The sequence below is a fragment of the Olea europaea genome, unplaced genomic scaffold, assembly GCF_002742605.1.
Source record: "Olea europaea var. sylvestris unplaced genomic scaffold, O_europaea_v1 scaffold1264, whole genome shotgun sequence".
Classification (NCBI taxonomy): Eukaryota; Viridiplantae; Streptophyta; class Magnoliopsida; order Lamiales; family Oleaceae; genus Olea; species Olea europaea.
Window position 1 is genome coordinate 243,619 of NW_019230089.1, and position 12,673 is coordinate 256,291.

General features: G+C 33.0%; 1 protein-coding gene and 1 long non-coding RNA gene across 4 annotated transcripts; one reads left to right on the forward strand and one right to left on the reverse strand.

The window, feature by feature from the left end:
- Nucleotides 1–1,332: 1,332 nt before the first annotated feature.
- Nucleotides 1,333–3,137, forward strand: LOC111374601. Of its 2 annotated transcripts, XR_002699164.1 has the most exons (3): nucleotides 1,333–1,467; nucleotides 2,012–2,393; nucleotides 2,903–3,137. It is a non-coding gene; the product is annotated as an uncharacterized LOC111374601 (long non-coding RNA). The 2 variants fall into 2 exon arrangements; XR_002699163.1 differs by having other exon boundaries at nucleotides 1,333–2,393.
- A 3,622-nt stretch (nucleotides 3,138–6,759) lies between these two features.
- Nucleotides 6,760–11,971, reverse strand: LOC111374611 (lipid phosphate phosphatase 2-like). Of its 2 annotated transcripts, none has more exons than XM_022997313.1 (9): nucleotides 11,708–11,971; nucleotides 11,483–11,588; nucleotides 9,550–9,774; nucleotides 9,018–9,105; nucleotides 8,803–8,912; nucleotides 8,402–8,492; nucleotides 7,921–8,109; nucleotides 7,784–7,843; nucleotides 6,760–7,070 (listed from the first exon to the last, which is right to left on the reverse strand). In XM_022997313.1, exons 2-9 carry the CDS (start codon nucleotides 11,540–11,542, stop codon nucleotides 6,895–6,897), a joined length of 999 nt encoding a protein of 332 aa, XP_022853081.1. In that variant the 5' UTR covers nucleotides 11,543–11,588; nucleotides 11,708–11,971; the 3' UTR covers nucleotides 6,760–6,894. The 2 variants fall into 2 exon arrangements, with proteins under 2 accessions (XP_022853081.1, XP_022853080.1); XM_022997312.1 differs by having other exon boundaries at nucleotides 11,483–11,573; nucleotides 11,708–11,944.
- Between the last annotated feature and the right edge of the window lie 702 nt (nucleotides 11,972–12,673).

The window sequence follows — 12,673 nt, forward strand, 5'->3', positions numbered from 1 at the left end:
AATTTTTTATAACCATGCGGCCACATGGTTATAATTCATTACGGTCGTACATGATATAACAGGGATCTTTTTGGGTTGAAAATTTGAACCATGCGGTTGCATGGTTTAACACCATGCGGCCGCATGGCCTTAATTTCGAAAAAAAAAATCTGAACTTCCGTTTTTAATTAAAACTCTTTCGGGGCTCCTTGAGGACATGATATAAAAGTCGAAATTCATCAGAAATAGGGCAGAACGTCCAGGGAGAAGAAGAATACAACTTTTGGAGGCAAGGAACACGAACTTGAAGCCGATTTCACAAGGATTCAAAGGGGTTTTCAAGGTTTTATTCAAGATTTCAGATTTCAAGAACTTTCATATGGGTGTTATTCTTTCTATTTATTAATTTCGCTTTTTTTTTTTGTAATTATGAATCTTCTAGGCTAGGTTTTCAATTACTAGATGATCGATGAACCGTTGTTTGTTATTTTAATTCTATATTTCATGAATTTAATATAAAGACTCGTTTGGATAATTTGATTGATTTACATGCATTAATTTTCTTCCGCAATTAGTGGCCAATGATTGTGTGAGTGTTGATGACTTGTTTCTTACATTCGAGAGAAGTGGAATAGATTCGATAAGGTGTAAATTAACATAGGGTCCGATAGGGGATAGAGATATACCCCTATGCTTTATGCCATTCTTAAATTGTTCACAAAACTACATGCATTCTTGTACGTTTGCATCATCCATAGAGATATAGGCTGGTGGTATGCAAGAATAGGTCTAATATATATCGAGAGAGTATATTGGATAGAATTAGGAACATTGAATTGGCAAATTTTCATCAAATCATTAATTTTATGAAAGTAGGGTTTTTATAACTTCAGTTGGGGATTCGTGATCCTAGTGAGTTTAGTTTGATTCATTTTAATAAATTAGCTTTTAAACTCGCTTAATTTCACTTACTTGAGTGTTTGAATCATTTAATTAGAGAAATTTTGAAATTAGGGTTTCTAATTGAGAAATTAAGGTTTTCAATAGAAATTAGGGTTTTTAATTGAAATTAGGGTTTCTTAATTGAAATTAGGATTTTTTGCATTTAGACCATATTTTCACTCAATTAGATTCGGTTAAGGCTAGATTATATAGAATTGAACTACTCAATCTCTGAGGGACGATATTCGGACTTTTAAAAATCCACTTTATTACTTGTTACGAACCATACACTTGCGGTAATTTTAAATCGAAAAAAAATATTTCCTTTTTTGAAAAATTATTTTTTCTTTCATTATAATTTAAAATAATGGAGTCCAAACGGGGCTAAATAAAAACCATAAAATTGAAATCGAAACCGTGAGAAATCCTGAAATCCCCAATCTCTCTTTCAGTTCAAAGGCAGCCGTGACTCGCGAGAGGCAAGACTTCTTCCCCATCGTCAAAGCTGCAGCTCTCCCACGCCGGTCTCCTAGCCGCTAGCCTCTTGTATGTATTTCCCTCGAAGTCTGTAACTGTAGTTTCATTTCTCCTCTTCTCCTACCCTTACCATTTACCAATATGCCTGCACTTATGTAGTTATGTTCGACTTTCACAAGTTTCATTTGAGTGGTCTATCCTTTCCTGGATTTGTTTGTCTTTTGCTGGATTTCATTTTGCCTGCAATGGACTTATGCACAATATGCCTTCACTTATGATCAATGGACTGCCATGCAAATAAGCTAATGTTTACTTGACTTCAACTGTTGCTTTGTTAATGAGTCCATAAACACTTTAGATTTTTGTTTCTTCCCTGCCATGAAAGTCCCTTCCAGTTCACACCATAGTAAAGAACAAATGCTAGGATTTTGTTTTATTATTATTTTTTTTTTCTGCTATAAAAGATCCAATTGACTTTGTTCCTTTGTATTTTTTAATGACCTTTAGTAAGTCTACTGGTCAAACTTTTTCGTGTTGTAAATCTCTTATTTTCTTGGTCTGGCTAGCATAACATTTCCAAGTTGATTAGCAGTAACTGAATAAAATTTTTCAGATTCTAGTGGAAAAAGAAAGGATTTTACTTGAAGTTTTTATATAGACTTTACTGGTATGAATTTCTCTGGCATGGATGTTATCAAGATAGTTTTCATCGTCTTTTCCAATTTGGCGAGGGATGCGTTGGCAATTCAAGTTTCAACTGTTGCTTCAAAAAGTGCATTTAGTACTGGAGGAAGGATCATTGATCCTTTCCGTGATCTTTAAGTCCTAAAATGGTGGAGGTCTTGGTATGCATTCAAAATTGGTTGAAAACTTCACCGAACTTGGATGGTTTCTACATGGAAGATGTTGAGCATTACAACCAATTGGATGGAAGTTATATATATATTGATCAAGGGCCCAACGCTAAGTGATTCATTCATTTTACAAGTTTCCAGGTAGACACATTTATCAGTCAATAGTTTCATATAAATATATGTTTCCAATAGTTTCTGTACAATTTAGAATCAAGTTTTTATGCTGAGTTTTTGGCCAACTTGCTGTTTTTATTGCAAATTATTGCATGATTATGACATCCAATAATTCAAATAATATTGAATTGTTTCATACAGACTTATTGTTTTCTCAAAACATGAATCCTGTTGTCAATCTGTTATGGAGATGGTCTTATTTTTTTGGAAATGTGACTTCCTAATTTATCTATGCTATGTTCGTAATCTGACTAATGCATCAATTTGAAATGTTGATATGTTTTTAGTCTGTGGCCTATCAAATTCATTAATAGCATAAAAATGAAGTGTACCTGAAATGATCAGCATAATTTCTAAGTGGCCTTACATATTTCTTTGGAGGGAATAGGCTATGGTGGTCTGTTTGTATAATATACTTCCCTGGAATATGGATGTAATACCTTAATGCTTCCTTGTCTTTCACCATTTTATTTCAGGCAGACTTTTTCTTGACGTGTATCTTAGCAAATGGGCTATCTGGATTTTCTCTGGAGCTTCTTCAACCTGGTCTGCTTATCTGGATTCTGGGATATGATGAAGTCACGCAAATAGAAGACCAAATTGGAAGAAATGTGATGGTTATTGGGATGATTAATTTTGTATTTACATTTTAGGTTTGATGATTGGAATTATTTAGCATTTTTATTTCAGTAATTTGTGTGGTTGACGTCTTGATGGGTTTTTATTGTCCAACTGGTGTTTATGGTTTTTACTTTTTGTTGTCTAACAGAATTTTTTTTTTTTTTTGGTTCGAAGTCCAAACCGACCAATCCAAGTAAACTGAAACTTGATTGGGTTGGGTTGAAACATATAAATGTGGCAGATTGGTTTGACTTTTTTTTATCAAGTCGACCATGTTGGGGTCAAAAACCGATCCAACCCACCCTACGCCCTTTCCTACCAATGTTCTAAAAGGTGTGCTTAGGTGCGATGCGTGGCAGAAACACCAAGTCAAGTGGCTTAACGTCTTATTTAGTAGTCAACAGCAATCGTTGATCATTAATGCGTGCTTAGGTGCGATCATGCCCACCTAGGCGTGCATTATTATCTTTTCTTTATTTTTTTTAAAAAAAAATTTACAATTCTTTTAAGTCAAAATTTAAGATTGATTTTTTACTTTGTCTACCCTAGATTCAAAACAGCCTTTCGAAGCACTTTACAAAGGGCTTCCAAAAATTCCTATTTATTTGCTATTTAGTATTTACATTTGAAATTTATCATTTTGTCGAAAACTTTGAAAAAATGTATAAATTTTCTATAAATATGTTTTAGATGTTTGGTACATATTCTTTTTAATTATTAAATATTTTTTGGTTGATTAAAAATTAAAACAAGAAAATGTCTTTTTATGTTTTTTTACGTCTATGTCTCACATAAGCTCATTCAGCCCATCGCTTGATCTCTAGGTATCGTCACACATTATGTCTTTTAGATCATTGATCCCTACACAAGATGGTCCAGGCATTCTGGAATGAAGCTCTTCCTTGACAGCTATAATGAATATACTTAAAATTATGTATTAATTTAAGAACTGTAAATATATTACATGCTTAGATTAATTGATACTTATATATGTAGAATTTGATATCATTTGCACACGTGAATTAAGTTTTGTACTGTAATAAGTTGATTCGTACAATTGATATGCTGAAATAGTAGAGCTTGGATGTTAAACCCAAAGATCACAATATAATTCTTTTGTGAATTGTCTAAAATCAATAAGATGAAGATTAGATAAGAATCTTAAGCTAAATGTCGATTCTTGAGAATAAGTGTTTAATGAAATACATTGTACTAATCATTGTATTAAAAAAAAGTACCATGATTCATGAGTGATTGCTACCATATAAAAGATCCCAACGAGGACATTTATTGAAAATTCAAAAAAGAAAACTCAAAAAGGGATCAAACTAGTGCATAAAATAGAATATGCCTAACAAATTTGAAAAAACATGTGTATAGAACAGGAGACATGCACATGCATTAATTAAGCCCCAAACACTTATTTAAGCGAATTAGACTTTTGACAAGTGATAATTAACCAAGTTGATTTTAGAGGTTGAAGCAATTAAAAATTTGTAAAATCCTATTTGTTGAGATATTGACTTGTAATTAGTAAATCTGTTCAAATTAGGGAGAGCGAAGAATAATATGAAAATTGAACATTGGATTATTCTTGGGGAATGAGAGTTAAAAGAATAAGTTTAGTGGTGAGTATCTTACGAGTGAAGAGAGTGTAAATTTGATCATTGCGAGTGGAAAATTGAAGCAACTTATGAATTTATGGCGTTTGACTTAATTCTTTATACACATATATCAGTTGTACATTGCATAGGTGAAATTTGCTTTCTATATTGTGATTTTGAAGTTATTAATAGATTCAACACATTGTAATCAATCCCAAGACAAATCGTAGATTATCTAGTTGAAATTTTGTTGCATGCTTGCTTATTGAGATATGTTACAATTTTGTCTAAGGACCAAAAATGTTCAAGTTTAGGGGTGTTTAATAAGGGTATTTTATACATTTTTCTAGACCTTTAAATGTAGACATTTAGAAATACTTTTGACGAATTATGGTTTAATTTTTTTAGTATATTTGGTTTATTAGGTAAAACTCAGTGATTCGACATGAAATTGGAAGAAATGAATGAAAACCAACAAAAAATGAAAAATTCAAAAGTCCGTGGACCAAAATGCATATAAAAGGTTATTCAGACCACATAGTAACGATTGAATATGAAGAATCAATTGGACATGACTAGAAGAATAAGGATTGAAATTGCACGGAAAAGGAACCAACTCATGGCCTGAAAGAAAGTTAGGGACTAAACAGCTGTGCCATGCGTGTGCAAAATATAGTACCATGCGCTCGTAGGGGTTAATGCATTTCGAGTCCTTGCTGATTAATTGAATTAATGTGTGAATTTTATTATTATCAATAAAGACAATATGATAGATAGAATATTGGATCGCGCTTCACATACAGGGAGGCAATTACAGAGGTCAGCTAGGACAGACACAAAGGTGGAGCCCGCACAATTTTTATTTTTATTATTATTAATTTTTTTTTAATGCAAGTCAAAGGGATCGACCTGCAGCTACAATAAGGGGGCCTGTAAGCTCCCTGTAAAACAGTGCCCTATATGCAGGGCATTGTTCTAAAATATTATAATAATCATTGTAAGGTCTGATGAAAGATAGAGCTATACATATATGCTTTACATGATTTCAATAGATGTTCTAAAGTTTTTAATGCATGCTTTTATGTTCGCATATTTCATAAAAATATACGAAAGTCACATGAGAGAATACATTTAATTCTACTCGATAGAGATTATTAAAAAATTTAGGAACGTCGATAAACAAGAATCGTTACATATTGTCATGATATTAAATTGAATTAATAAGGGGATTCAATGTTTCAGTAATCATTCAACCAAATTTTACGAAAGCTTCATAATTTGCCCATTAGAAGTTTATTAATATAAATTAGTATAGAATTGATAATCAAACTCGGTTATTTGATTAAACATAAGAGTTAATTAATCCTAAATTAAAGACATAGTTTTCATGGGACGGTAATCTATTCATCAATTTATTATTTATCTACGATATCATGCACCTGTGAAATTTTGTAGACCAAATATTTCCATAGCAAGTAAGAATTGCTCGAAATGTACATAACAAATAAAGGAAGTTTTGAAAATACAAACTGAAATTGGATAAAATAATGAACTGAATAAGAGGAAAATTTGGTTACCATGCACTGATATATTTAATACGTAGAACTGAATAAGACTGTTACCAAATATTTTACAAACATCTCGGGTTTTCTTAAACTTTATAATATTAAAGATTTCTCATTTCTCCGAATATATATAAACTAGTATATAAAGAGAATCTCCGTATAAATCTATCATGAATGAGAGAGAGAGAGAGAGAGAGAGAGAGAGAGAGAGAGAAAATTATTTCAAACGAAAAAAATATGTTTTTCTTCATTTTTAAGAAAACATGCGCATGTAACCAACTTTTGAAAAAATATTTTTCATGAATAAAATGTCAATCAAACACTCCAAAAGTAAGAATTTGAAGGAAAAAATGACATTTTCCATGAAAAATAAAATTGATCAAACACAAACTTAATTCTTTTATGTTTCCTGATACTTGGTATCCTATTTGCATTAAAACATGTACTAACTAAACTAGACTGGTAACAAAAAAAAAAAAAGGATGGAAAAAGAAAAATTCTCAGCTACACTGATAACAAAATAATCAAAATAACAAGCATGTATTATGAACCATGAAAGAAGAAATCATTTCTTTACTTGTATGACTAATGCAATCAAATAATGCTTTCAAGCATGAAACTTTGAAAGAGGAAAATTGCTTAAACTAGAAAAGAGAGAAGCTACATTTTATGCCTAATCTACCTTATGCCAGACGCCATGTCATCGAAACTTGAGTTTAAGCGATTTTCTGCAATGTTTCTCGGCATTGATCGCTGATTTAATTGTTGCATGCTGACTCCATTCATGGGTTGGTCCGTTTGTGGATTGGAACGGGATTCCTCCTGCGCTCGGAAATAGGCATAAGGACCCCATCCTGCCATCAATAGACAACCAAAGTAAGTGCATTGTAATATAACAACTACTTGATCATGATGGAAACAAATATTCAACAATTTTGTTTCCCTTGTCATTCGAACTTTATCTGTATTTTTCGATATAAAACAGGAGGTATTGTAAAATGAAGAAAGACTGGTGATGATAATAATATATCAATCTATTCCCTGGAAAGGGCCATGGACAGTCTGACTCTTTCCTACCGATGAGCTAACCCAAAAAATCCCGAAGCAAAATCCAGTGTTTTCAAGGCTAGACCTTCGGGATTTTGTTGAGGCTCCTAAAGGCATTGATCCAGAAAAACTACTCCATCTACTGCCCTCCATGGGTTTTTTTTTTTTCTATATGCTCAGAATTCCACCAATCAATCCCAGTTTCATCTATTTGGGGGAGGTCTAATCATATAATTTTCAATGTTTTGTTCCAAGTAAGTGCTGTAACACGCATTTCAAAAATACACGGTTTATTTTTCTAGTTAGTTACTGAAAACTCTTCAATTTGGCTAGAAGATAAAGTTGGGCTACTTGATAATATATCGGTGTAGTGTCTCCGGCAAAACAGAATTCGTCGAGTACAGACATCTTAAAAACTTTTGGAAACAACTGAAATACTCAGATAACAATGGTATTTCATACTGTACATTCACTTAAACGAAGAGCAAGGTATAGGATAACAACAGAGTGAATACGCTACCTTCTGTGTGGTATGGAGGTGGGAAAAACTGCAGATAGCAGAATGTCGCAACGACAAGACCTGAAAAGGTATACGGATTTATTGCACGGGAAGATGAAAAATAATCTGATTAATTTAACAGTTGGCAAAGAACAAACCTAAGAGACCCCCGGCAAATACATCTTGCCAGTGATGCCAGTAGTCGTCAACACGAGAAATTCCAACAAGACATGCTGCAAGGATAGGAAGAAAAACAATGCATAGTTTTGCCACATGACCCCTCTGATCAAATGCTTTAATTTTTCCGGCCAAGTACAATGACAGAAATCCAAGACCTGCAAATGACCCTGAAATATGTGCTAAATTTTGTCAGATGATTAGTTCAGACATTGGCAATAAAACTCGGGTAAGAAAGTTGAATTTACAAAATTTTGTGAGACATACAGCAACTTCTAGGTTTAAAGCAAAAAATAAGAGAACTACCGATTAAATTCTCATACCAATAGTCACTTCAGAAATACAGGATCAAAATCGCCTAGTCCGAATCCACATAACTTCATAGGCAATTTTGACCGTTTGTATTACCTTAAACTTTTGCCCAAGAGCTAAAACTAGCACAAAGCAAGAGGCATCACTTACATGAAGTATGGCCACTTGGGAAACTCTTATGTCCTTCCTTTATATCACTGTCTTTACCATGACAGATCACATTGCCCCAACGATCATATAACTGTTAAAGGAGCAGGAAATATAAATGTAACTTCACTGTTAGTTCATTTCGATACATTAGAAAAGAGATGTTCTATTAGTCAACATGGACATTAATTTATAAACAGCGCGAAGATAAATGCAGATGTGTCATACTGCAGTGAATGCTTAGTTTAAACCATAAACTATTATAAACAAGAAATTCACTATGCCATATGAAATCCCAAAATTATATATAAATGACATCGCACAGTATAATGATATTGAAGATAGAGAATCTAAATCGGGAAGTGAATGAAGTAACAATGCATTGAAGGTTTAAGACGACATACATCTTTCCCATCAGGAAAACAACGCCAGAAAAAGTTGGGCCGAGGTCTGCCAACTCCATTCTTTATCGCATCTGTTAGGACCCCAGTTATTAGCACCGCAAATAAGAGTCCTGCAGATCAATTACTAAGAAAGTCATGCACTCGAAAGAGAAAGGTGTACAAAATTAATACTCTCTACAAGTTCTAATAAGTTATGAGAAAAAGCATTATATTACCTAGTATGCCGTGGTGCAGATCATATACATCTCTCCTACGCAGATAGAAGAGCAGAAAAATGACAATAGGCAGTAGAACTGCATACATCTGATCATCAAAAAGATTCTATTATTTCCACTTTATTCCGATAGCATATTATAACAAAAGCTCGATGAAATTTTGAGTAAATCATCTGAAGACTATGGAAAATTAAATAGCATCTTCATAAAATATCAATCTCATGCCTTCGCATCTTTCCAACAAAAAAGATAAGCAACACAGATAAAATCGATGTATTTTGTGAAGAAAAGTAAAGATCATTGTATGAAGCTCGACTTCTCCATAACAGGATATGAAATAGATCACTGAAAGCAAATCAAGGTTAATTAAATATAAGAAACTGTATAAAACAAACATTTTCACCCAACTCAATTTAATCCAGCTAATCATGTAAGTTAAATCAAATGCATCGCCTATTTATTTTGATCACTGAAGAAATAGATAATTCAAATGAATTTTCATCAAATAATCTAGCAATAAAATGATACTCACAGGAACAGCCCACACAGGTACTGTGTTATCTTTCATGGGATATTTGAGATCTGTCATCATGTCCTTCCCAACGAAACGATAGAAAGGGTGAATGATATTTAGAATGACCTCTATTGCAGCAAGAAGCAGCAATATAAGCCAGTCATGCTTGTGAGTCCTTGCAACTGTTGGCCCGTGGGACTTTACAGTGTGTCGACATCCAAGTTCAACCTCATTTGCTCTGCCCTATTTGTTGGCAAATGGAATGAAACAGCATTATTTAAGTTGTATATAGAAGTTTATAATAAAATAGAATATCATTAAAATTGAAAACTTCAATTACAAAAGGCACTTTAATTGCGAAATTGCTGTATAATCATTAGTTCGATATCATTTAATATCTTGCATGATTAACTGGTTAACATCACTAGCTATCTTGCAAAACAGGTTCATAAGTAATCATAATCCAATGAAGCTTCACCAAGAATCTCGGTTTATATTATAAACAGCATACTTATAAAGCAGATGATATGAATCGGTAGCAAAGAATTGAAGATATGATCTAGACATTAGTTGCTTGTACATAAGGTTGATCTAGACATTAGTTGCTTGTACATAAGGTGCAACGTACAACAATGACAGTATTAGATAGCAAAAATAAGCTAAAATCTTGTCCATTGTGCTGTCCAATCATATGTAATGCTGTGATCCAAATAATCCCAATGTGTATGCAACTTAAAATTCTTAATCTAATTTCATTGCATATCTGATCCAACTTCCTGCAGGGAAATTGAATTTTTTGGCAACATAAAGGTTGGCCTCTCATCATTAAAATATTTGTGCTTTGGCAGAGTAATTAAGTATCCTCAAATGTCAACACCCACTACTTGGTCAAAAGGTTGTTTTGGCAGAGAAAAAATAGGTAAAATTAGGTGAAAAATTGTCAGGGCTAAAATGGTGATTACATAACATAAGCCAAGAGTAGAATTGTTAATTTAGGGAGGCGTGAATGGTATGTTGACAGACCCCTTCAACTGTTTGATTTTTGGCTTGCAATTTTTAATCCAAATTCCCAATTTCACAGTATTGGATTCTGATGCTAAGCAGATTGTTATCAGAACCAAGCAGGGGCTAAATCATACGAAACTCTTATTCTCTAACTAGTGTGTGTGTAAATATCAGCAAAAGAGCTAAACTGCTTTCATCAATTTTAACTATGAGAGTTTATCCCCAGGGAAATTTTAGAAATGACTAAAACAGAGAAAAAAGTTGAAAATCGGATCATTCTTGACTTAGAACAAGAAATTATCAATTAAAGCACAATGTCCCATATACAGAGATACGGTTAAAAATTTAGATGTATTAAATCTCTCTCAATTTTAACGTAAATGTAAAATCACCATCCAAAGTCGAACTCAGAAAGGACAAAGCTTAATATGGATTTAATACCATATCAACTGATAGTAGAACCTCTTCAGTTCATTGTTCTGATCAACACAATTGGGAGAAGGCAATAATTTTTCCAAACACTACTAGATTTTCCGCATTCTTCAAAACAAATTAACTAGTTTCAGATTGAGCACTTCAACCAATGAACACCGCATGTGTTTAGAATAATTCGTCTCTATCATTGAGTAATAAACCGATCAGCCAAAGAAATTAAACATTTAAACTGCATAACATTAATCCCCAAGCAAGCTACTTTTTGTCTTTATAGAACATGATCCACAATTTAAAAAATAAGTATCTTAATAAAGTTAAAACATTCATTTCTTCTTAATGTAAGCAATTTCTTGAAAAGCATTAGTCTTATAAAATTAAAGCCACCCCTGTTGTGAAAACCATCAATCTTACATTATTATAGCCACCCCTATCAATCTTAATTTAAGCAATTTCTTGAAAAGAACCAATCTTACATCAAAAAGGTGAAAAAGAAACAAAATCTCGTACAAACCTCAAACATTTGCCCGAAATTCGGCGCACGAAGAAAAGATATCGTATCCTTCCAACCCATTTTAAGTACTTGAAGCCACTGATTCCGGATCCTATGCAAAACAAACCCACGATTTCAATAGTTTAGAATTGACAAAAGTGGAGAATAATACATTAAGCATAAAGATCGGTCAAATGACATATAGTAGTGCTTGAAAACACAAAGATTTAGTGAAACAAACATTACCTTCGAGAAATGCTACTTGGGATTAAGTGAAAACAAATAATAATTTCTAGGCGTATGGTTATGAAAGACTCCAATGGGAGCCCAAATTCTCGAATGTGATAACAAGAAAGAAGATGATAGAGAAAAACAGAAAAATGGGAGTGGGGGTTGTAGGGTCGAATTTGAATTGATGAAATGAACGGAACAAGCGCCGGCTGTTTTATAATTCTAGATTCTCGTCACCCCATATGTACAACACTACAACAGTTAGAAACCAGGAATCGGGCTCCACTACGAGGATACCAAGACTTCTAATTAATTTCATTTTTGGTCACTGTATGCTTTAGTGAAATCTCAATTGGTCATCAAACTTTTAATTCATCGCGATCGGATCATGAAAAGTCAATTTTCCTTCAATTTTAGTTACTAAATAAACCACTAGTACTAAAATTAACATCCCACACCTCCGTTGGCCCCCATTTCAAGGTACATATATATAGCAATGGATCATGACTGGATCGGAGCCGTAATCCTCATCCCTGCTTCTTTGAAATTTGCGAAAGGCGGGACGGGATTAAATATTTCAATTTAGTCTAATATTTTTTTTTATATATATACAAATTAAAGTGAAAAAAATTAAAATATAATAAAACTAAAACAGATTTGGGTTGGGTTTGGGTTTGGGGTCTTCATGGTGGGGTAATCTTTGTCTCTTTGCATGCTGGGATGAGATAAAAAGTTGTCATCCTATAAATATAACACCTAACCATGTCATTGTTGCAAAATCTTAAAATTTGGAATATATTGGGCCCGTCTGATTCCCAATTTTTCTAAGAATACGTGTTTGTTTGGTAGGAATTTTGATAATTGATTTTTGACCATTAGAGATAAAGTGAATTCTATTCGTGAGAGAAGAATTCAAAAATGACGGCTGAAATAGTAAAATAACGGTAAGAAAATTGATTTTAATTGATTTTTAAGTTGTAC

Coding starts and splice junctions, on each gene's coding strand:
- LOC111374611 (XM_022997313.1), bottom strand. CDS start 11,542: ATGGGTTGGAAGGATACGATATCTTTTCTTCGTGCGCCGAATTTCGGG. Junction 9,775..11,482: donor ATTTCGGGCAAATGTTTGAG/GTTTGTACGAGA, acceptor GCCAACAAATAG/GGCAGAGCAAATGAGGTTGA. Junction 7,844..7,920: donor ATTTGCCGGGGGTCTCTTAG/GTTTGTTCTTTG, acceptor ATACCTTTTCAG/GTCTTGTCGTTGCGACATTC.